This window comes from Alnus glutinosa, chromosome 5 (genome assembly GCF_958979055.1).
Source record: "Alnus glutinosa chromosome 5, dhAlnGlut1.1, whole genome shotgun sequence".
In the NCBI taxonomy this organism is placed as follows: Eukaryota; Viridiplantae; Streptophyta; class Magnoliopsida; order Fagales; family Betulaceae; genus Alnus; species Alnus glutinosa.
The window spans coordinates 5,672,432-5,698,275 of NC_084890.1; the positions used below are offsets into that span (position 1 = coordinate 5,672,432).

The window sequence follows — 25,844 nt, forward strand, 5'->3', positions numbered from 1 at the left end:
TTCGACAGATATTTCTATCAAAAAGAGCTCGATGTTTTGACTTTCTATCATTCAAAGATACCCTTTTAGACTGCAGCTTCAAATACGTGGATATAAACATTTTGGACGCTTCAAAATCCAATATCACCAAATATCTTTGCTTTCTAACCCTTATCCAATCCCAACCTTTACAAAATAGCCCCTCCCGCCTCATAGACTCCACAATAACCCATATTCATATGTCTGATATCCCATGAACCCAGCCCACCTTAAAAGTTAAGATTTGAGGGTATGTACAACGCTTTTCTTTTTGTTAATTGCATTTTGAAATCGTTATATTTTTAAACGACACATTTTAAAATCAATAATTCTTGATAAATTCATTAGCTTAATTTCGTTGTGAACATAATTTGGCATGAAAAAAATAAATAAAAAAGCTTTAGCACTGCTTAACATGTAAAGATTAACAATGTAAAATATATCTATATATATATATATATATATATGCAACAACATGAGAAAGGAATAACAACAATCTAGGAGTAAATGATCCTAGGGAAAGGCATATATAGGCTAGTGGTGATTTGGTAAAGGCTTCTCTTTCCATAGGCAATATAACCCTGAAAGTCATTCAACATGTATAAGCACAAAGTGGTTTTTTCAAAGAACACATGCAAGTTATCGGCCCTCAACCATTGTAACAGTAACATTGTTAAGGGAGCCAGAATATGGGGCAATTTGCCTTTCGATGAATGCTGGTTGCTTTGGAAGAGGCAGATCAATAGTCTCACTTTTAAGCATGGAAATAACAACGGATACAGTTGGCCTATCTTTAGCAAAATCTTGCACACATAGTAACCCAACATGTATACATCTCCAAATTTCCATTTCAAAGCATGGTTCTCGTATCATCGGGTCTGTTAATGCCACTATGTTGTTCGTGTTCCACATTTCCCATGCCTGGAAACATAAAAACAAGATTGAAATTTTTAGAAACGAGCAATAGAAGTTCTAAAAAATGATGCAATGAGACAAGGGAGACTTACAAATCCTAGAAGGCTCATGGACTGCTCGTCATCATAAAAGCTACTGTTTCTTCTTCCACTAACTATCTCTAGTAACAACACTCCAAAGCTAAAGACATCCGATTTTTCTGAAAATCGTACTCCCATTGCATATTCAGGGGACATGTAGCCGCTGAATTTTAACAATAAGACACATCCAAATCTTGTTACATCAAGTATTAGGGTTATGATCTTAGTGAATTTGGCCAAACGAAGGTGTATAATTACTATGTTCCAACAACCCTTTTAGTATTGGCCTGATCTTCATTGCTCCCAAAAATTCTAGCCATGCCAAAATCTGATATTTTTGGATTTAGCTCTTCATCCAACAAGATGTTACTTGCCTTCAAATCTCTATGAATAATCCTTAACCTGGAATCCCTATGAAGGTACAATAGACCTCAACCGATTCCCTCGATAATGTTGAATCGTCTTTTCCAATCTAGTAGTTTTGATTTGACTGAATCTAATGAAAATTTTTAAACCAAAGAAGAGAAAGAAAATGCATTCGGATTAAGCTTGTAAAGTGAACTAACATCATGTTTGTAACATAAGTAAATTTGGTGAAGTCACATCAGAATACCACAACCAAGAATATAATTCCATTTTTTACTCTTGACATAGATAATTTTAGATTGTAATATTGGCAAATACTAAAAAAGGTCATCAACATGAACTAACCAAAGAGAAATGCATCCAAGCTTTTGTTTGGCATGTATTCATATACCAACATCTTTTCTTCCCCGTCAACACAGCAACCAAGGAGTTTAACGAGATTCCGGTGTTGGAGTTTAGAGATCACCACCACCTCATTCATAAATTCTTCTTGCCCTTGTCCAGAGGCTCTTGAAAGTCTTTTTACTGCAATTTCTAATCCATCTGACATTTTCCCCTATAAACAAACAACAACCAACTGACTACATATTTAAATTGTTAGGCAATAACCCTCTACTAGAACAACCATTACCCTGTATACGGGACCAAATCCACCCTGCCCAAGCTTATTTGATTGATGGAAGTTGTTTGTTGCACTTGCCAACTCCTGAAGATTGAATAATGGTAGCTCTTGGAGTTTAACATGGTTCATGTTGTCTCCATGCTTGTCTTCACCACAAAATTTTAAAGGATATGTCATATAGAACAATAATGGTATTTATACAATAGTAGTTAGTAACCTCTATGTAGAAATGTTGTAACATTTCTTAATTTACTGAGCTAATAGGAATTTACATGTCTACTTTTTTTGCAAATAGTAATGAGAGAGGATTAGGAGCTACAAAGATCACAGTGACAATTTTACCTTTTTGTTTTGAACTCCAACGCCACAGTAAGTAAGTGCAGATACCAGTGAATATTACTCCTATGATCACTGTGACTGTGACGATTACTTTCACGTTTCCCTTTTTGTCTGTAAATCAAAGAAAACATCAAACTAATTCATCCAACCAAAATAAAACACAACTATCTTTACAAGGACTTCCGTAGCTTGGGAAGTTGGGTTGGATTGAAATACAATTTTACCAATTTTGCAGCATTGATAAATTTCAAGAATAAGATAAATTTAGAGAGAGAACAAAAACAACCCACCAAGTTCTGAATAGGCCAAACGAACATAAAGATCAGCTCCGTCAGCCGAGAATTTCTGTACGTCAATTAAGCTTCTTGTCCATGTCATACAGCCAATGCCAGAATCAGATGCGTAAGCTATACAAGAACAACTCTCCAAGCATTCCGTTCTACATTTTTCTTCCGAAGTAGATGTAGATGACCAATCTGCCAAGTATGGGACTTTCATCATCGTCAGTTTCAAAAATCCATCTTTTTTTTCCCCCTTCAGTGCCATTGTTCACCCTCTCACACAGCAAGGGTGTCGTCCTCACACAACCACTAGTCCAATTTCCTTTGTTCCATTCTTCTGGATTCTTTGGCTCAAACCCACATAAACAGCTGCAAATTGGTGAATTCTGTGAATTACAGCTTCCAAACGCCCCACACTTGCCATAAACATCGCACTCAGTCTCCAAAGTTGACCACTTGAATACCCAATCCTCCCCATTGTCGGAATATTTTTCATGTAAAATTCCTTGCGCATTCAAGACAAAATCTGCTCGGAAAGACTCGTTCAAATAGGAAAAAGTGAGATAGAATGTTCCTTCTTTATCATCTACAAGACTAAATCCATCAAGATATACAGAATTCATATTCGGTATTCCAATAAAGGCCCGGCTGTTCCATGGACCACTCCGCCAATATGGACTACCGTCATTCCAAACCAAAAACTCGGGAAGATTACGAACATCAATACCGGCAGAGAAGTTTCCAATGGATGGATCAGAAGGACTTTTCCATGATGTCAGCTGCACTTTCTTACCCGTTCTAACATCAGTACTAATTTTCATCTTTTCCAAGAATGTATCAGAAGGATTTTGGAAACTCTCCCATATGATCGTCCCTGTAGTGTTTCCTTGCAAGATAAGGTTTCCAGAATCTAAAAGCTGGGCACTCGAATTGACAACAGAATTTGTTAAACTTGATGACCAAAGAACCTTCTTTTGCCCATCTAATACTACCAGATTGCCATCTTCGGATATGGTTAGAATTCCAGAGGAATTCTTGATGGGCTTGTTTCTGTTAGCAACCCATATGACAGTGGGCACAGGAATTTGAGCATACCATATCCCAACATAGCGATCGGTAGAATTTGCGGGGCTGAAAAATCCCAATTTGAAATCACCGCCATTAGAGACTACGCTTTCAGGGTCGGTGATGAACTTAGCGGCTGTGATGGTGTCTGTGGCAGAGCAAAACTTTAAACAAAAGCATAATAGCAAGACAAGAAGAGCCGAGAAGTTGGTATTTCGAATAAGTCCCATTGGTTCAACGGTTCTTGTTTTTGAGAATTCAGTTTTGGATGGCCGGATGCAGATTTTGAAAGCATTATTGATTCATTGCTTCTGGTCCTCTCACCTTTTTCTTCGACAATATTTCTATCAATGCTTTTTTGTCAATTGTTTAGACTGTCTATCACTCATTGACTTTTAGACAACTAACAACAATTATCCAATCATTTTTTTTTATATTTAAAAAACAAAATTACTTTTTCTTTTCTATAAAAAAATAATTCACATCAAATTTCTTTATTTTTTTCTATATCAATTAAATACTATTTTTTTTTTTTTTTTTCTTTCCTGCTTTTTGTCATTTTACTCTACCAACCAACTCATTTTTTCTCTTTCATATTTTTTGTCAATTGTTTATCAGTATGTAATATATTGGGAATGTACAGTAACTCCTAGGGAATCATGTAAATATAGGACATCTGCTATGAGAAGTTTTTTGGTATTTTTCATGAAATTTTCACTAAATATAGGGAAGTGAACCAATATAAAGAGACGGCTACTAGTGCTGTTAGACTGCAGGTTGAAATGTTTGAGTGAAAAGTACACCCAACTACCACTTTATTGTTAATGTCTAACAAATTATTAATTGTGTCAATCTCTTCTTAAATCACCAAAACAATATCAATGTGCTTTAATGACAAAAATATCCTTCATAAAATTATAAAAAATTCTTTAAAAACTAAAAATTATTAAAAAAATATTAAAAAATAAAAAACCAAGACAATTATTTTTTTTTCTTTTTTTTATTGTTTTTTTCTAAAAACTAAAAAAATGAAAAACCAAAGCGATCATTTTATTTTTACTTTTGTTGTTTTTATTTTTATTTTTATTCAAAAAAAAATAGTTTTTTTTTTCGAATTTATAAGAATATTTTTGTCTTATTGACAATTTCTTAAGGTCATTTTTGTTTTCTTTTTTTTTTCTTGGCCTTGAGGTGGACATTGACATTGTTTTGTTAATTAGTTTCGGGGAGAAATTGACATAATTGGTAATTTAGACAGGACATTGGCATTTGACAATGAGATGGTAGTTTGATAAAGTATGTATGTTTAACATGATTACATTTACATTTGCGACACTTCAAGTGTCCCCTTGACCATGGGTGCAGCACGTTTTGAGCATTACTCCGAATATTAATGCTCCGTTTATTTCTATGTAAAATGTTTTTCATTTTACATTACTCCTAACAAAAGATGTAGTTGAAACTATATGCTTCTTCACCACGTAAATTGCAAATCTTTTGTTCTTCCGTTATTGCAAACTAATATTTCTTTCGCTTTTTTCTTATTTTCGCATCTCCAAGTGTTTTGAAAAATAGGATACATATCCTAACAATATGTTTCTCATATTGTTTATGTCAAGCTTGACAGCAATAACCATTTAACGTGGTTAACTCAAATTGTCCCTGTTTATAAGGGCAATGAATTGTTGGATATCGTTGAAGGTACATAACTTCGTGATTGGACGGCCTAACTATTTCTTGATAGATTTTTATCTTGATGGGTTTCTTTTCTTTTTCTTTTTCTTTTTTTAATACGTGAAAAAAGAAATTACATTAAACTAGGGTTAGGAGACTCAAAAATAAACACTAAGAATGCAAGTACGCGGAGGAAATGCATCAAATTGAGATGCGAGTCTATTGATTCTTGACATAGATACCAAGAAACCAAGCCACCAGTAAAGGTGGTTAAAGGTGTATATAGAGTCCAAATGACTCAAATACTGATTACGTAATAATTACAGGGGACATAGAGAAGATACAGAAAACAAAATGCCCAGAAATACAAAAGTGGGAAAATAAAAACTACACAGCATCTATAGGGAGGAGGAGCTGGGGTTGGGAGGCATCGGCGTCGACGCGTATAGACAACACGCCAGCATTGGAATACCTCTTTCTAGCTGTGAACGTCGCAAGCTACCGTAAACCATCAACAGTAGAAGCAGGGGGAGGCGGGGAGGAGAATCGTGGCCTTTACGCGCCGACAGGTGAGAATCACTCGTTGGCGCGTGCAAGCCACACTCTGGTGCGTGGGTGTCTAGAGGGGATGCGGCTGGTGTCGGTGGAGGCGGAAGACGACGACGATCACAATGGAGAGGCGCGTCATGCTAACGAGGAGCGTAGATCTAGGTTGGAAAACTTCGACCTTGGATCCGAATCAAACTCAATGGAAGACACGATGGAGGACACAGTGAAGGAGGGAGAAGACCCATGAGAGCTACATTGACGTGTAGAAAAGTATATAAAATACATCTAAAGAAGACATGGATAGGGTTAGAGTAAACTCTAGAAGGATAGTAGCCTTCAAGGAGGTGAGAAGGGGAAGGGGAGGGGGAAGGAGGAGGAGGGGAGTAAATATAAAGGAAGGGAGATCCACTACCTCCTCCTTGGCAACTATGATTAGCAGAGAATGTTTCTTCGTGAAGAGAGAGAGCAGAGCGAAATATCAGACAAAGTTTTTCTTTTGTAAAAAAGTAAAAGTCAAAATAATGTTGATGGGTTTCACTTGTATCTTTTGAGTAAAATTATAATTACTTTTGTCTTATCCCGATCTATTAATCAAGAATCAAGCTGCAAGTACAAACACGTGAACGACTTCCTAGCTTAATTAAGACTTGAGAGAAGATGTATGTATGATAGATTCATTAGCTTAATTGAGTTGGACAGGCCTGAAGCAAAAAAATAATTTGATAATTGGATCATTTATCTTCCTTTCTTTGAAAAACTCAATTGGTTTGTCACATTCTTATTATTTAAAAGTATGGTTTTAATTTGTGACAAGCTAATGCATTAACTTTTCAAGGTGGTAGCCTCCTTTAGCTGCTCCAAATCACTTTCAAGGTTGTGATGCATGATATGGCCCTTTATGGCCAATAAAGAATGATGAAATGAAACCCCATGAGATCACTTTTACTAATGGCATATTGCTTCTATTATTGTATGTTCGTCGTTTATATATGTTTTGTATGCGGGGGGGGCTCCACTTTTACTAACTCTTTCTAGAAAACTTAATTAGTATTTTAGTTAGTTAGTCCTCAAATTGTTCTAATGTCGTCTTTGACTATCATTATTCTGCATGCCCAATTAGTTTTGTGATGTCAGTATTCATTTTCAACTCAATAAGTTCACTTTCCATTATAGCATTTGATGCTGACATTTTTGTGCTTCAATGACAAAAATACCCCTCATAAAATTATAAAAAAATTCTTAAAAAATTAAAAATTAAATATGACTAAAAAAAAAAGGACAAAAATACAAATGCCCCACACCTGCAAACAGCTGCAAATTGGTGAATTCTTTGAATTACAACTTCCAAATGTCCCACACCTGCCATAAACATCGCACTCAGTCTCCAAAGTTGACCACACGACCTCCCAATCCTCCCCCTTGTCGGAATATTTTTCCTGTAGATTTCCTTGCGCGTTCAAGACAAAATCCTTTCGGAAAGACTCGTTCGGATAGGAAAAGGGGAAGTAGAATGTTCCTTCTTTATCATCTACAAGACTAAATCCATCAAGATTGATAGGTACTTTCTGATGATCGAGATGAATGAACAATAGAGGAATGTGAAAATGAAAGGAGAATGGTATTAATAATGAACTCCAATTAATAGTTAAAGACAAACATCAAGTGAATCCAATTAAAACTGAAATCAAATCACAAGATAAAAGTCTATATCAATTCTCTATTATTCTCATTAACAACCAAATAGCCTTTAAATAGAAATACAAATAGATAACGTCTAAAGTAATAATATCTAATATTCAAATTCAAATATACTCTAATTCTAATATTAAATAATCTAATCCTAATAAGTTGGAATTCCATTCTGACTCCACCATTTAGGCTCTTACCTAATCTGACCCTATCAAAGATATGCAGAATTCATTTTCTGTACTCCAATAAAGATCCGGCTGTTCCATGGACCACTCGGCCAATATGGGCTACTGTCATTCCAAACAAAAAATTCGAGAAGATTACGAACTTCAATACCAACAGAGAAGTTTCTGATGTATGGATCAGAAGGACTTTTCCATGATGTCAGCTGCACTTTCTTACCCGTTCTAACTAGGAGTGAGCAAATCCCCACAAAACCTGCCCCGCCCCGTAGAGCCCAAAACCCGCACCCATGGTGCGGGCCATGGGGCTTTTTTTGGCCCCTCCGCGCGGTGCGGGGCGGGTTGCGGGGGGGACCCTTAAATTTTCACGGGTCCCCTCCCCGCACCGTAGGTTTTTTAAAAAAAAAAAAAAAAAAAAAAAAAAAAAAAAGGAGAAAAACATGAAAAACAAAACCCTACACGGCTACATAGTACACTTACGACTTATCTTCTAACTCCCTGAGCGCCGCAGGCTATGCACCCAGCACCCTCACTGCCTCACAGCCTCACTGACCCAGGCATTCACCCAGGCTACCCAGCCACAGACAACTCCCTGAGCGGCGAGCGCCACTAGCCCGCATCACCAGTCACCAGCCGGTCCAGCCCTGCCCTGCCCTGAGCGCTACAGCCCTACCACTAGCCAGCTCGCTAGTCGTCGCCTCACGGCCCTCACCAAGTCACCAGTCACCGGCCCACACAGCCCTCACCAGTCGCCAGTCACCAGCCCTCCCCAAATTAATTCGGCACTCGGCAAGTATTTTTCTAGGGTTTTTGTTGTTAAATCCTTTGTTTACTTTTTAACATTTTTTAGAAACCCATTAATGTGATCTGATTGAATGCACAAATGTACCCAGAAATCTGTTTTGGAAATAATTTATTCTTTTTTCTGTTTTGATTTGCATGCCATAGAGTGTTCTAAAATGAGATGGAAGTATACACAAGATAATAACGGAATTGTAGAGCCAACAGTTTTGCCCCAAGTATTATGCCCAATGTAAGATTTGTTATAAGCTATAGCAATTTTCCGTTGTCAGTTCTTTCAAGGCCCTTCCTTAGGTGCAGTGATCCAGGGAGTCCTATCTAACCCCTTCTATTGACTCTTGTGCCCAGTTCTCCAACGGGCCCTAGAAAAGACTATTGTTTTGCTTTCTGGAAGTGACGTATAATTATGCCATTCCTATATGCCCATATATTTCTGATAAACATATATTTAATTTGCTTTGTGTAAATATTGGGTTTAGAAGAATATTGTCTTCTGAATTTGCCTACACCATTCCTATATGCCCATCAGAGTTTTCAATTGCATTGCTGGTTTTGAAGAAATCTTGGTTATTAGTGTTAATTGTTTGGATTTATTTCTGTTGGATCGGAAATTTTCTGGGTTTGACTTAGTATGCATTGTTGTGAGATCTGATTGCTCAAAATTTCTAACTTTAGTTTTATGCCCATTCTTTCAAGTTTTCAATTAGGTCATGTGTGCCTATAATTTAAATTTGAATTTATGGTTCAAGGAATCAAGGGGCATGTGAGGTCTTAATAGAATATGTTAGGATTATTAATGTATGATTATGTTAGGTCTCTATCTGTTGTTGATTATGTTTTTTTTTTTTTCCACTTAAATTGTAGAATCAAGTCATGGACGATTCAACTAGTGCTACTATTGGACCTATTGGTTCTAGTTCTGCTTCATCTAGGCCTAGTCTTTTGGATACTAATATGGGTTCTAGTTCTTCAACTATGGGCCCTCAAAATCCTAGTGCATCTCTCCCACCAAAACCTAAAAATAGTGAACAAACATCAACGGTTTGGGAACATTTTACTAAGTTAGTATCGAGTGACCTCGATGATCATAAATCACAGTGCAATTATTGTAAGAGGGAGTTTAATTGTCACCCTAGAAGCCATGGTACTTCATCTATGCTACAACATATCATAAAAAGCTGTAAAAAAATATCCTGGTAGGTTTGATGAGACACAATCAAAGTTAAGCTTTGAGGCTAAGAGGGAAGGGCAAGCGGCAGTGGGTGAAGGATCTAGTGGTAACCTTGTGATTGCGAAGTTTAATGCTTCAAAAATAAGGACAGCACTTTCTAGGATGATCATAGTGGATGAGTTGCCATTTAGGTTTGTGGAAGGTGAAGGGTTTAAGGACTTTATGAAAACAGTTGAACCTAAGTTTTCAATTCCTTCCCGTTTTACTATGATGAGGGATTGTTTTAAGTTCTTTATGTCTGAGAAAGAAAAGTTGAGGGGAATGTTCTTGACATCTGGTGTTCGAGTTTGTCTTACCACTGATTGTTGGACTTCAATACAGAACCTTAATTACATGTGTATTACTGGTCATTTTATTGATAATGAATGAAACTTACACAAAAGAATTTTAAACTTTTGTTTAATTCCTAATCACAAAGGTGAGACCATTGGGGGAAAGATTGAGTCGTGTATGCATGAATGGGGCATTGATAGCATTTTCACCATCACGGTTGATAATGCTTCTTCCAATGATGCTGCTTTGGAGTACTTGAGGAAGAGAAGTGCTCATAAGCCTAATGCCATATTAGAAAATCGGTTTATGCATGTGAGGTGTTGTGCACACACCTTAAATCTTATTGTGACTGAGGGGTTGAAAGAGGTTGATGAATCCATTATGAGGGTTAGAAGTGCGGTTAAATATGTAAAGTCTTCTCCTGTAAGATTTGAGAGTTTTAAGACTTGTCTGAAAAGAGAAAACATTGATTTCAAGGGGTTCTTGTGTTTGGATGTTCCAACTAGATGGAACTATTCATTTAAGATGTTGGAAGGTGCAGAAAAATGTCAAAGTGCTTTTGAACTTATAGAAGAGTTGGATGGATATTATGGTCCTACGTTGTGGGATAGTAAAAATGGTTTAGGACCTCCTACTTGTGATGATTGGGCTCGTATTAGGGTTTTTCTCAAGTTCCTCAAAATTTTTTATGAAGCCACAATGCGACTTTCGGGGTCTTTGTATGTGACATGTAATATGTACATTGAAGAAGTTTCTGACATTCAACTGCATTTACAAGAATATTGTGAAAATGATGATTATATATTGAGTTCTATGGCGGAGAAAATGATGTTAAAGTATAAAAAGTATTGGGGGGATCTTGGTAAGGTTAATGTGTTGTTGTTTGTTGCTATTATACTCGATCCACGGACCAAGTTGGGATCATTAGAATGTTGGTTCAATGATATTATTGGTGTTGAGCAATGCAATGATATGATATTAAAATTGAAGAACTGCCTTCAACAATTGTTTGATCACTTCAACACTGGAGAAAACTCTCAAGGTGAACATCGTGGTGCACTTCCTCAAGGTTCCTCGGGAGAAACTGGGAAACGTCCATATAAATTGATGAATAGGTACTCAAAGCTCATGACTTCTAATAGTGATGTTCAACACAAATCGGAGTTAGATCGGTATTTGATGGAGGAGATTGAAAAACCGAATGAGAACTTCGATATTTTAAATTGGTGGAAGGTGAATTCAACCAAATTCTCAGTACTAGCCCACATAGCACGTATTGTGTTGGCCATTCTCATTACTACAGTTGCTTCAGAGTCGGCATTTAGCACTGGAGGGAGTGTGTTGGATCCTATTCTCAATAACGGTTGAAGCATTGGTGTGTACACAAAACTGGTTAAGATCAAAACCCATCAATGGTTATGACACAGAGATGGTTGAAGATCTTGAAAGTTATAAGCTCGAGTCAGGTAAGCTTTTAGCTTTCTATTATTCACTTCTTAATTTATTTTTCTATTTAAATATTCTAAATTTCTAATTATCGGTTCCAATCTTTGTAGAAATAAATTTGAAGAACATCAATATTTTGCTTGAGGAGGATTAGTGAAGTGAAGACTCAAAACTTTGGTTGAAATTTGGGTGTTTGATGCTTCATGCTTGTGGTGATCGACTGGAAGGTGCTTGATGCTTGTGGTGACCGATTGGGACTTGGGAGGTGCTTGATGTTTTGGAACATTTAACATTTCGGTTTTCTTCATCTTGTAATATGTTCTTTGCGTTGTCAGTAATTTGTTCATTTATGGGATTGAATTTCTATTCGTAATTAGCAGTTAAACCCTGCTTTGTAATTTGTAATTTGTAATTTGTAATTTGTAATTTTATTTTTTTTTTTCAATTTTTTCTGCACTAAGTGAGTAAAAACATTGCAAGCAAAAATGTTTTCTTTCTTCTTTTTAAGTTTTTTATGGATATTACTATTAGTTGATATTAGTTGATATGGTGAATTGTTAAAAGATTTTTATGGATTCATTATATTAGTTGATATAGACAAGAGAATATGAATCATTTTAACTCTTTTGACACTCTATAAAATTCAATGATTCTATTATTTCCGGTGCACATTTGGTTCTATCTTTTTTTCCCAATTTTTTTATATTTCATAACCCGCGGGGATCCCCGGCCCGCAACCCCGCCCCATCCCCACCCGCCCCGTGCGGGTGCAAGGGATAATTTGCGGGGTGTGGGTTCCCCAAAGGGAACCCGCACCTCTGCGGGACGGGGGCAAAAAAACCCAATCCCCCCCCCCCTCCGTCCCATGCTCAGCCCTAGTTCTAACATCGGTACTAATTTTCATCTTTTCCAAGAATGTATCATAAGGATGTTGGAAACTCTCCCATATCATTGTTCCTGAAATGTTTCCTTGCAAGATAAGGTTTCCAGAATCTAAAACCTGGGCACTCGAATTGACAACAGAACTTGTTTTTGTTTTAGGATTTTGTGATCTGGGTCATTGAGTTATGAATCTAAATTGACTGAGCTCAGAACTGATTGACTCTCGCCATTGAGTGAATTTCAATTTTGAAATAGTGGCCTTCTGGAATTTATGTTTGATGATCTAAAATTGTGATAAGGGAATTATGTTGGAACTATTGCATTTTCTATGATATTGTATCTCAGAATGTGGCAGCCGTGCATTCTCATGTTTTCTAATTTTTCAGATTTTGCTGTTCTTATTATTCTTCGTCCTTTCTTTCCTTTTCTTTTTCTTTTTTTATTTTCTTCGATTAATTTCTTTTTAATTGTATTTGGGATTTTATGGTTTTTGTATATGATTATATTTAAGGACAGTTTAATGTATGAAGTCTGGAATGAGCCCAACATCCAAAATAGGTTCAAAATGCACAATTTTAAAAGCCGGCTAAGTTATAAATTTAAATAACTGCTAATCGCATAAGATGGTGCAGAGGCGGTTAGCAAATTAGACTAATCGCCTAAGGCTGTTACGGTTATAATTAGAAGTGATAACCACTAACCGTAACCGCATTTTCAGTCTTATGTGGCAGTGAAAAACACAATTGGATAAAATAACAAATGGAAGTACATGTAGCATGTAATAATGATTTTCACTGTCACGTTAGGAAAGTGAGCTCTTAAAAGTATGTGTAACATTTCTCTAATTTCAATAGCCTATTTTATATATTTATAGATAAAAACATGAAACAAATAATATAACATTAAAACATTAAAAAAAAAAATTGAAACAAATATAATCCAAATAGGCCTGAAAAAAGCACACAAAGGCCTCAAAAAGGCATCCAAGGAGGATCATGCCAATGTCTGCTGGATCGTGCAGAGGAAACGTATAAAATGGAAACCTGCCGGTTGAACTGGTTATTGTTGTGAATGACTTCTTAGATGAAGGGTGCGTTTGATTTTTGATTTTTTATTTTGAAATTTTGAAGGTCAATACACGCTTTTAAATAAAATGGTAAAAAATTGTCTCATTTAAGTGAAAAATATGACAATTTGAAAATGTGAAAAAAATTTACTTTTTGCTTAGCAAGTGAAGGTGTGGCACGGTTTTAAAGAAAGTTTAAGGTACTATTTTTTTTAATTATAATTTTACAAAACGTTTGACTCTGTTTTTTAAAAATTGCGTTTTTTATTAGAGAAATGCAATACATATTCTTAAATACTCACTTTCAAGTGTTCACTCCCTAACGTGGCAGTAAAATTACCATTGGATATATATATATACAATATGGCAGTAAAATTTTCACTGACATATCAAAGAATAAGCACTTAAAAGTGAACTTGAGAGTATGTGCAACATTCTTCTTTTTATTAATTACTTTTTGAAATTGCTATTTTTTCAAATATTTTAAAATTGCTAAATCTTGATAAATTCATTAGCTTAACTTAGTTGTGAACATGACGTGACCTATGAAAAAAAAAATCTTCAGGTAAAAGCTTTAGGAATGCTTAACATGTAAATATTAACAATGTAAAATATATCTCCACATATATGTAACAACATGAGTAAAATATATCTCCACAGATATGTAACAACATGAGTAAGGGAGTAACAAAAATCTAGGAGTAAATGACCCTAGGGAAAGGCTTCTCCTTCTAGAGGCAATATAACCATGAAAGTCTTTCAACATGTATAAGCACAAAGTGGTTTTTTCAAAGAACACATGCAAGTTATCGGCCCTCCACCATTGTAACAGTAACATTGTTAAGGGAGCCTGTACTTGGGTTGTGTTGAGAGGAGCCAGCATGTGGGGCAATTTGTCTTTCGATGAATGCAGGTTGCTTTGGAAGAGGCAAATCAATAGTCTCACTTTTAAGCATGGAAATAACAATAGATACAGTTGGCCTATCTTTAGCAAACTCTTGCACACACAGCAGCCCAACATGTATGCATCTCAAAATTTCCATTTTAAAGTGTGCTTCACGTATCATTGGATCTGTTAACGCCATTACGTCATCTGCATTCCACATTTTCCATGCCTAGAAACATGAAAACAGGATTGAAATTCTTAGCATCAATACTAAAACTCATACAAAACGAGCAATCCAAGTTCTAAAAAAATGAGGCAATGAGATAAGGGAGACTTACAAATCCTAGAATGTTCATGGCCTGCTCATCATCATAAAAGCTAGAGTTTCTTCTTCCACTAACTATCTCCAGTAACAACACTCCAAAGCTGAAGACATCTGATTTCTCTGAAAATCGCCCTTCCATTGCATATTCAGGGGACATGTAGCCGCTGAATTTTAACATGACACATCCAAATCTTATTATATCAAATATTAGAGTTGTTATCATAGTGAATTTGGCCAAACAAAGGTATATGCTTACTATGTTCCAACGACCCTTTTAGTATTGGCTTGATCTTCATTGCTCCCAAAAATCCTAGCCATGCCAAAATCTGATATTTTTGGATTTAGCTCTTCATCCAACAAGATGTTACTTGCCTTTAGATCTCTATGAATAATCCTTAATCTAGAATCCCTATGAAGGTACAGCAGACCTCGACTGATTCCCTCGATAATGTTGAATCGTCTTCTCCAATCTAGTAGCTTTGGTTTGACTGAATCTAATGAAATTATATATTCAAACCAAATAAGAGAAAGAAAATGCATTCCGATTAAACTTGTAAGGTGAACATCATGTTTGTAATATAAGTAAATTTGGTGAAGTCATATCAGAATAGTATGTATTTAGAGACTAAAATACCACAACCAAGAATATCATTCGATCCCTTTTGTCTATAGATGGATATAATTTTAGATTGTAATATTGGAAGATACTAACAAAGGGTATCAACATGAAGTCATGAACTAACCAAAAAGAAATGCGTCCAAGCTTTTGTTTGGCATGTATTCATAGACCAACATCTTTTCTTCCCCGTCAACACAGCAACCAAGGAGTTTAACGAGATTCCGGTGTTGGAGTTTAGAGATCACCACCACCTCATTCATAAATTCTTCTTGCCCTTGTCCAGAGGCTCTTGAAAGTCTTTTTACTGCAATTTCTTGTCCATCTGACATTTTCCCCTATAAACAAACAACAATCAACTGACTACATATTCAAATTGTTAGGCAATAACCCTCTACAAGAACAACCATTACCCTGTATACGGGACCAAATCCACCCTGCCCAAGCTTATTTGATTGATGGAAGTTGTTTGTTGCACTTGCCAGCTCCTGAAGATTGAATAATGGTAGCTCTTGGAGTTTAACTTGGTTCACGTTGTCTCCAAGATTGTCTTCACCAGAAAACTTTTGATGCGGGAACGAAAACATCTTCGTTTTCCTTTTCCTTGCTGGGTGTTTATACAATAGTAGTTAGTAATCTCTTTGTAGAAATGTGGTAGCTGTTCTTAGTCCACTGAGCTAATAGGGATGTGAAAATTACCTTTTTGTTTAGCCATCCAATACCACAATATGAAAGTACAGATGCCAGTGAATATTACTCCTGTGATCACTGTGACTGTGACGATTACTTTTACATTTCCCTCTTTATCTGTAAATCAGAGAAAACATCCAACTAATTCATCCAAAATAGGCTAGAGAGTTTGCACCCTTCTTTTTGTAAAATAGAATCATATTTTACAGGGACTTCCTTAACTTGGGAAGTTGAGGAGTGATGGTGGTTGGGTTGAAATAAGATTTTATCTATTTTGCAACATAAAGTAGCCAAACAACTGCACCATCAGTGGATGATTTAAAGCATAAGATGAATTTTGAAAGAAAACAAAAACCACCTACCAAGTTCTGAATCGGCCAAACGAACATAAACATCAGCTCCGCCACTCGCGAATTTCTGTAAGTCAATTAAGCTTCTTGTCCATGTCATACAATCAATGCCAGAATCATATGCGTAAGCTATACATGAACAATTCTCCAAGCATTGGGTTCTACATTTTTCTTCCGAAGTAGATGACCAATCTGCCAAGTCTGGGATTTTCATCATCGTCAGTTTCAAAAATCCATCTTTTTTTTCCCCTTCACTGCCATTGTTCACCCTCTCACACTGCAAGGGTCTCCTCCTCACACATCCACTAGTCCAATTTTCTCTGTTCCATTCTTCTGTATTCTTTGGCTCAAACCCCCATAAACAGCTGCAAATTGGTGAATTCTGTGGATTACAGCTTCCAAATGCCCCACACTTGCCATAAACATCGCACTCGCTCTTCCAAGCTGACCACTGGACCTTCCAATCCTCCCCATTGTCGAAATATGTTAGCAGTAGATTTCCTTGCGCATTCAAGACAAATTTTGTCGGGAAAGGTATGCTCGAATAGGAAAAAGTTAAAGAGAATGTTCCTTCTTTATCATCTTTAAGACTAAATCCATTAAGATATGAAGAATGCATGTCCGGTATTCCAATAAAGATCCGGCTGTTCCATGGACCACTCCGCCAATATGGGCTACTGTCTTTCCAAACCAAAAATTCAGGAAGATTACGAACATCAATAGCGGCAGAGAAGTTTCCAATGGATGGATCAGAAGGACTTTTCCATGATGTCAGCTGCACTTTCTTGCCTGTTGTAACATTAGTACTAATTTCCATCTTTGACGGGACTGTATCACAAGGATGTTGAAAACTCTCCCATATGATTGTCCCTGTAGCATTTCCTTGCAAGACAAGGTTTCCATCATCTAAAAGCTGGGCACTCGAATTAACAACAGAATTTGTTAAACTTGATGACCAAAGAACCTTCTTTTGCCCATCTAATACTACCAGATTGCCATCTTTGGATATGGCGAGAATTCCAGAGGAATTCTTGAGGGGCTGGTTTCTGTTTGCAACCCATATGACAGGGGTCACAGAAATGTTAGAATACCATATCCCAACATAGCGATAGGTAGAATTTGGAGGGCTGAAAAATCCCAGTTGGAAGGAACCCCCATTGGAGATTATGGTTTCAGGGTCGCTGATGAATTTAGCGGCTGTGATGGTGTCTGTGGAAGAGCCAAACTCTAAACAAAAGCAAAATAGCAAGACAAGAAGAACTGATAAGTGGGTATTTCGAAGAAGTGCCATAGGTTCAACGCTTCTTGTTTGTGGATTGTGAGGATGCAGATTATTGATTCGTTGCCTCTCGTCTTCATACTTTTTCTTCGACAGATATTTCTACCTAGAGCTCAATGTTTTGACTTTCTATCATTCAACGCTGCCCTTTTAGACTACAGCTTCAAATGTGTGGATATAAAAACATTTCAATTTTATCTTATAGTTCATTGATATTCGAACCAATGACCGTTCTCTTCCTTCATTTCAAACAATATGCCCTGTTCTGTCAGGATAAAAACGAAAAATGTGTGGTTGTCTTAGACTGTTTTTCTTTTCAGTCCTTTGCCACGTGCCTTTTCAATCATTTCAAAAAGTATTATTTTTTTATTAAATTGTATTTTTTTTTTTTTTGCTTTTCAGTGTCATGCGTGGCTTTGTTAAGAGCCACACTTTATTTTTTATTTTTGTATAAAATAGTATTATATTATTTTTGTCAATAAAAACTTAAATTAACAAATTAATATTAAGAACGTAATTAAGTAAAAAGAGTCATTGAAGTAGTACTCGGAAACAGTATATTTTACATTTTTTTTTTTTATAAAACAGTATTATGTTTTATTTTTGTCAATAAAAACATAAATTCCTAAATTAATATTAGGCAAATAAAATGATTTTAGTAAATTATTAATTAGCAGATTACTAATTATTATTTATCTTTATTTGTCCAGGTCAAAAGTATTAGATTATCTCGTTATGAAATGAAGTTTCTTTTAATAAATCAGGTTCAATTATTCTCTTGTGTAAAATTTTTATTTATAAATATTTTTCATTATAAATGTTAGCTAAAAATATGCAATGGGCATGAAAAATGTTAAAAATGAAATAATAAAAAAATTAATTGAATCTAAAAAAATTTTTTAACAAATTTATTACTATCAATATGATAAAGGTGTATTTCAAAAGCGAAAAAATTAAATATTATATAAAAATATAATATAAAAATTAAAAAAATATATTAAATATAAAAATACCTCATCTAAAATTATGGATGACAGGAGCCAGCAGCATCATTGATTCATTACTTGTCGTCCTCATACTTTTCCTTCCACAGATATTTCTATCGAGCGCTTTTTTTTTTCTTTTTTTTTTTTGTCAATGCTTAGACTTTCTATCCTTCAAAGCTGCCCTTTTGGACTACAGCTTAAAATATTTATATGAACGAGGTCTAACATCAGCAAGGTTAGAGATAAAGCTGTGGTTCGAGTTCAAACAGATCATCCACAAGACCAGCAACACATTTCAAGTTCAAACATATGATAATGGTTACGGAAAAATACAATTTAGCCTTTAAAGTATCATTCTTTTTTGGATGGCTTCTCAAATTATTAAGATTTGTACTCTAGTTTTTCAAACTATCAAAACATTTAAAAAATGTCATTTTTGACAAATTATCCTCATAATACCCCCTTGCCACGTGTCAATTTTCAATTAAAAAAATAATTAAATAATTAAAAAGATAAAAACAAATTAAAAAAATAAATCAACTAAAATTTTATTTCTTATTTTTATTTTTTTTTAAAAAAAATGAGTGTTTGCGGTGGCATTATTTCCCAATTGTGACCCAATCTTCCTAACACCCTTTTGGTCACCGTCCGTTTGCAATGCTGTGATGACCGATTTTATAGCCTAGCTCAGCGAGTTCTGATTTACAATCATCATCTCACTGATCTCAGCCGAGCACAAGCTCGCCCCGCTCTGGAAAATGACCTCCACCTGAGAGAAAATGTTGTGATCCTTGAGCCCCAGGTAGCTATTGGCCAACGTTTTGAATGCCAAAAAATCAAAGAGAAGAAAATAGATATGAACATCAATAAACAAGCTCACAACCGTTGATTTCTCCGTCAGAAACCGATCAAAGTCTTCTACAACGATGATAGAATTACTCGTCGTTTGTAACAAAATAAAATTTAGATTGGAATCATTCATAACCTTTGAAAGATCAATATTATAGACATCGAAGGATAGGAAATTAGCCGTGTCCGCGATCGGATAGGCGGGGACGAGTTCGCTGAAATGTAGGCGTGCATCATCCACAACGACAATGCTGGAAAGAAGCAATACATCATCTGGTAGATCGCAATAATTTTTTTTTAAAATAAATAAAATTTTAGTTTTTTTTTTTAGTTTTTAATTTTTTTTAATTGAAAAATGACACGTGTTAAGGATTTTATGAGGATATTTCGTCAAAATGAGCAGTTTTCAAAGGTTTTAGTAGTTTTGAGAGTTATCTGAAGAAATGATGGTAGTTTGGGAGGCTAAATTGTATTTTTCCCTAATGTTTATCTTGTATTCATCGTTTAAACGATAAAGATTATATTAGTAATAAGTGAGGGTGCAGTGCATTTGAGATTGCGATTTCATAAACAAAATGTGCGATTTTAATAGTTTAAAAGTTTAATAGTTTCATCAGCGTCTCAGTATTGTAAACTGTAAAGCCTCTTGTATTATTTTCTCCATTATAATGAAATCTTCTACAACTCCATGCATGTAACCCTTAGCGGTGAATCACATAAATCTTATATTCTTTCATGATTACAAAATAATCTTTTTTTTCCGCTTTCTTCTTATTTTCGCAACACAAATGTCTTGTAAAATAGGATACATGTCCTAAGAGTATGTTTCCCATCTTGTTCTTGTCAAGCTTGACAGCAATAACTATTTAACGTGGCTAACTCAAATTGTCCCTGTTCTGAATTAAGGGCAATGAATTGTTGGATATCGTTGAAGGTACATAACTTCATGATTGGACGGCCTAGCTAGTTATTTCTTGATATATAGATTTTAATATTGATGGGTTTCACTTGTATCTTTTGGGTAAAATTATAGTTACTTTTCTCTTATCCCGATCGATCTATTAATCAAGAATCAAGACTGCAAGTACAAACATGTGAACCACTTCCTAGCTTAAGACTTGAGAGAAGATGTATATATGATATATAGATTCATTAGCTTAATTAATTGCGTTGTTAATTAACATGATTTGGCCTGGGAAAATTTATATCTTCCTATAAAAGCTTTAGAAATGCTTAACTTGTAAGATTAATAATGTAAAACTTTTGAAGATTCGAAAAAAAGGAAAGTGAGTGTCCAAGAAATATCAAATCCAAAGGAAATCGTCCATTATTGTAGGTTTCCTCAATCTTTGACTGTGTTGCAATGTGAATGATGGTGATTGGTGGAAGTCCATGTAGCCCAACAAAGTGGAACTTGGACAACAAACTCGCAAAGCAAAGTAAAAGATGGATAACCCTACAAAGACTCGATCGTACAAATAGTCCTATAGAAAGGTAGTAGTGATTTGGTACGTAATTAAAGGGTTCCCCTTCCAGAGGCAGTACATTTGATGTATGTATCTACATGTAAAAGTTGGGTTGTAAATGAACATGTTGTTAATAATATAAATCAAATGTTAATTAACAATGCACCTACTTCCATTGCTTTGCTCAAGCGAAGGGATGAACCTTTTGTACAATAATCAAAGAGTGTTAAAAAATAGAAATTTAGAGATGTTCTTCTGACTTATGCCTATCAGCCAGTGACAGTAGATGGTTACACATGGCTCTTATATATATGTAGGTCAGAAACTCAATCTTTATTGGTTAGCTGATTTTTCTCCTCCCACAAAAGAATAAAATTAGAATAATTAAATATAATAACGGTTTTCTCATGAATTATTTATATGGAATAAATCGTATTGAATACAATAATTACAATTATTAAATAATTAACGTTACATTAAAACCGTAATTGTATTTATTTTATAATTGTAATAAAGACATAGGGACCTATATGGAATTTCTTACACAAGTCTGTTCAACAACATGCTCGTATAAACTCGACTCGAATTCAATTTATTTAATGGATGAGCCGATTGTGAACACAAAATTCGGGTCAATTATTAAACGAGCTATCATTGTATAAACTTGGTTTGACTCGTATAACTTTATTTTTATTATTTTTTTTAGAAATATTTTAATTTTCTAATTAGAACATCTTAAGTAGAGAGGAATTCTCTTCCAAATGTAATAGATATAATTTAAATTATTATTATTATTGGTCTTGATAAAGATTTATGTGTGAGTTTGTGTGTATGTATAAATATATGTGTGCGTGCACATAATTAATTTATTTACATAATATAAACTCGAGATTAGGTTATTTAAGATTCAAGCCAATTTATTTAATTAACTCAAATGAGAAAACTTTAACAATAATTAATTAACAAATAATTAGTGCTAATTTACCAAAAAATAAACAATCATGATATTTGTTTGATATATATAGAATGAATAAGTTAACTTAATTAGCATGAAATTGCTCGAAAAATTTATAAACTAAATTTTAAACAAATTATCTAACTCGATAATAAATTTGAACTAGGATCATTTGAAATAAAATAAAATAAATATTCAATATTCGGCTTGAGTACAACTCTACGTAAAAGCTTTAGCACTATGAAAATATTAGAAAGTCCCCAGATCAAAGAAAGAAAACAGTAAAACAGAGTAACACAGCAAACAATGAAACAGAGATAGGAACAAAGAAGAAACAGCAGGGAAAGAGAAGATAGAAAAGGGTCAATGAATGTTAAAACTTGTGACGAAGATTCAAATAGGAAATATAAATAAATGAAGTGATAAATAGTTTGTCAACGAAGGTTCGATGATCAGTTGTATATGCACAAAGTCTGATTTGACTTGGCCTCTGACCAGATACTGCGTACGGCAAGTTTCTCCCATTGCCTGGAGAAGGTTTGTGTAGGGAGTTTTCTAGGAAAGTGGCGGCAATCCATGCCAAGACAAAAGGGAAGCCATCTCTTATAGCTGCGCGCCTGCTCAAGCTTTCTCGTATTTTGGTAGTATCTCTCGACTCTCAAGTTTCTTGGAGGAGAGGGTACTTTCCTTTGTGAGCTTTTTTTGTTCTTGTTTTTGCTCGGAACTTTCCATATGGGATTAACTTATTGACAATAATATACACGCTCTCATAAATCACCACCGTCATCTCAACCGGTCAATTACATCAGTGGCGTATCCTTTGCATCATGCTTCTCGAAGGGCCCAATTTAAACTATTTAGAGTTGTTAACTGAGATAATCCTTTTTTAAGTTTTAATTCATTTTTATATAAAATCTCATGAGTTTTCTTGGTTCTAATCTTCTTTGTTTCATAGTTTTGTATTATATTATAAATTTCTCGCCAAAAAAAAAAAAAAAAAAAAGAAGAAGAAGAAGAATTGCCTTTGCAGTAATTACAAGGGATATTTTTTGTATTATATTCTACTATTTTATATTATATTTAAAATTATGAATACCAAGAAAACTTTTTTTTAAAATTATGTTTGGATAATTTAAAAAACTCGAAACAAAATTAGAGAAAGTTAGATAAAATCTGAGTAGAATTTAAATTAAAAATAATAATAATTGTTACATAAATATGCCCTAACATTCTTTATCATTTTATTGGGATTGTTTTTAGGACATAGGGATTAGGGAGAGAGACTAGGAATTTAAAACTCCTTGAGCATTAATGTCACCGATCGACTATCTAAGTCGAACAAAAGTTTTCATAAATCCAGCCCGTTTGATTTATACGTGTTCGTAATTTTCTCTTTCATTTTAAAATACATATCAGTTTAATAGATTAATTTTTTTAAAAAAAAAAAAAAAAAAAAAAAAAAAAGCTCCCATTGAAATAAGAGTCTTTTGAGTCTGGACCAGTGGAGCTTATGGTAGTAGGCCCAGATCTTTCAATAAAAATAGGCGTAAATGGTCCATGACAAGACGGGTGCCTATAATACCACCTGGGTCCTGACCAAGGCCATCTTCACCGAAGCATCCGCGCTGCACTCCCTCCCAGTATCCAATGCCATAAAGCTGTAAAAGGAAAGAAAGTAATCAGACATTTTATTCTTTTATTTAACTCTTGGTTTTTCCTTTTGTCTGAAATATGTTCGTCCACGTCTACATGCCTGATTTCAACTCCTTGTATTTGTCTCCAATAGCCAATTAAACAGTACTGATTTATAAGAAATTTCTTATCAATTAGGGTCTACAAATTTCTTTTAAATCGCATGTTTTCTTTATTGTTAAAGCTGTTAATTTGGTTATTTAAATTGAGTAATGTTAATCTTTACACCCATTTCACATATACCGTCTTTCAGTCAACCGTGTAAAAAGAGTGTATTAAGTCTTAATTAAACATTCATATTACATGTCAAAAGCCCAACTCATGGCTGGCAAAGTGTACACATGTAATGACTCACCCCTAATGACACAATATTATCCGTTTTTTACTCTCCGAATCAGCACGTTTAACTGTAGAGTTTTGATAAGTTCACAGACATCACAGTTTTAAAATATATTGTGTCAAGAAGGGTGCGAATATACATAAAAACACATCTTTATCTCATACCAGAAGATGTAGAACGTCGCAACACATTTCCCGATCGGTCAAATACATTTAAAAAAAAATGGTCTATCAAAAATGGATTTTTTCGTAAAGTATATAGAACTTTTGTAAATTATTGCCTCCCAGTTGATCGATATTTGGATAGGAAAATGCTCAACACGACCAACGGTACCTTCCCATGCAGCTTCGAGGAAGGAGAACTCTCCAAAGACGTGAAACGGGAACGAATAATACAGAGCAAGATAGATGCTGGCAGTAACCCTCTTCACGAAACAAAATTCTCTCTGATCCGTAACTTTGTTGTCATCCTCACCAACCTCCTTCCTCGAACACTTCCTTTCAATTAATTTCCTTGATTTAACTTCTTCTAGATCGAACTTTTCTCCGCTGTCCTCGTATATATATATATGCGACCAGTTGACAACCTAGTCACCTAAGGTTGCAAGCAAACATATATATCTTGAATATATTGTTTGACGACGTACGTACGTGGCCTCTGAAACTCGTCTGTTGATCAATGGCGTCGCGGAGTGGCATTGTGTTCGAAGATTTCTTTCCGGCCATGGTGGAGAAACTGGGGACGGAGGGGTTTATGAAGGAGCTGTGCAACGGGTTTCGGTTGCTGGTGGATGAGGAAAAGGGTGTGATCACGTTCGAGAGCTTGAAGAGGAACTCTGCTTTGCTGGGATTGGAAGGGATGAGCGATGAGGAGGTAATGTGCATGCTTAGAGAAGGAGATTTGGATGGGGATGGGGCTTTGAATGAGATGGAGTTTTGCACTCTCATGTTTAGGTTGAGCCCTGGATTGATGGAATCTTCAAGAGATTTGTTGGAGGAAGCCATTGTTACTGAATTTTAGCTGCCTTCCACCCCCACCAAAAAAAAAAAAAAAAACCAAAAAAAGCTGTTCTGTTCTTGTTCTAGGTCATCTTCTCTGTTCTTACTTGAGTTCTGGTCGGATTGGATTCTGTGTTGTTGAGGAAGCTATTTGTTAGTGAAATGTAGGCCCGTTGTAACCAACAAAAAAAAAAAAAAAAATGTACTCTCTCTCTCTCTGTTCTTCTAGTGCATCATCTCTATTTTGATATCTATTTTGTGTTTGAATTGTTTTAAAAAAAATTAAATTAAATGACTTGATACCATATATATTGAGGGATCAAGATCCTCTACGATTATTTGTTCGAATTTGAAAAACTTCGGGCATGTGATTGCGAGATACAGCTTATTGAACCTACCTGACCGGATAAGTGGTTGGACAACGCAACCTAATTTTTATTTGGTCAAGTAGATCCCATAAGTGGTCTCTCACAATTACTTGCCCGAACTCTCTCAAATTCGGACAAATAATTGTAGAAGATCCTAATCCTATATTGAGTTACTAAATCTGAACCATTCTGTTTTTAAGTGAAATTAAGAGGATTTTATTTGAGTACAATTAGGATTTAGTATTCTAACATAAACTATCATCTTCTTTAAAGTCATTTGGGAAGCCAACAGATAGCTTAAATTAAACCACCATTTCCTTATTCAAAGGAATTATGACAAAATTAGACAAGCTTTTAGGAAAATTATAATAATCTTCATAACAATCTGCTTGATAAGATTACATAAATTGAAGGATATATGTGTAATGTTCTAAGTTGTTCCAAATACATCAAAACTTACTTAGAAATGAGGTTATATAACATACTTCAACTAAAATGTAAGCAGTTTATCAAATTGTTTGTCACTAGTCATATGCTGCCACATCAAACGACAACATTTTGTGCA

General features: G+C 35.0%; 2 protein-coding genes and 1 pseudogene across 3 annotated transcripts; 1 reads left to right on the forward strand and 2 right to left on the reverse strand.

Annotated features, from left to right (window-relative positions):
* Positions 1 to 562: 562 nt before the first annotated feature.
* LOC133868881 (G-type lectin S-receptor-like serine/threonine-protein kinase At1g11330) lies at positions 563 to 3,916 on the reverse strand (annotated as a pseudogene).
* Positions 3,917 to 14,126: 10,210 nt separating this feature from the next.
* Positions 14,127 to 17,737, reverse strand: LOC133868050 (G-type lectin S-receptor-like serine/threonine-protein kinase At1g11330). 2 transcript variants are annotated; one of them, XM_062304853.1, is made up of 7 exons: positions 16,359 to 17,737; positions 16,006 to 16,113; positions 15,720 to 15,913; positions 15,434 to 15,644; positions 14,947 to 15,184; positions 14,704 to 14,854; positions 14,127 to 14,594 (listed from the first exon to the last, which is right to left on the reverse strand). In XM_062304853.1, exons 1-7 carry the CDS (start codon positions 17,635 to 17,637, stop codon positions 14,286 to 14,288), a joined length of 2,490 nt encoding a protein of 829 aa, XP_062160837.1. In that variant the 5' UTR covers positions 17,638 to 17,737; the 3' UTR covers positions 14,127 to 14,285. The 2 variants fall into 2 exon arrangements, with proteins under 2 accessions (XP_062160837.1, XP_062160839.1); XM_062304855.1 differs by having other exon boundaries at positions 14,430 to 14,572.
* Positions 17,738 to 24,459: 6,722 nt separating this feature from the next.
* On the forward strand, positions 24,460 to 25,144 carry LOC133868056 (calcium-binding protein KRP1-like). Its single transcript, XM_062304861.1, has one exon. The coding sequence runs from the start codon at positions 24,592 to 24,594 to the stop codon at positions 24,931 to 24,933; it is 342 nt and encodes a 113-aa protein (XP_062160845.1). The 5' UTR covers positions 24,460 to 24,591; the 3' UTR covers positions 24,934 to 25,144.
* The last annotated feature ends 700 nt before the right edge of the window (positions 25,145 to 25,844 follow it).

Bases quoted from the DNA above. Each gene is read 5' to 3' on its own strand.
- LOC133868050 (XM_062304853.1), bottom strand. From the start codon at position 17,637: ATGGCACTTCTTCGAAATACCCACTTATCAGTTCTTCTTGTCTTGCTA. The intron at 15,185-15,433 runs GTTAGTTCATGA...TAATTTCATTAG, and splicing joins CTTGGACGCATTTCTTTTTG to ATTCAGTCAAACCAAAGCTA. The intron at 14,595-14,703 runs GTAAGTCTCCCT...TCATGTTTCTAG, and splicing joins CCATGAACATTCTAGGATTT to GCATGGAAAATGTGGAATGC.
- LOC133868056 (XM_062304861.1), top strand. From the start codon at position 24,592: ATGGCGTCGCGGAGTGGCATTGTGTTCGAAGATTTCTTTCCGGCCATG.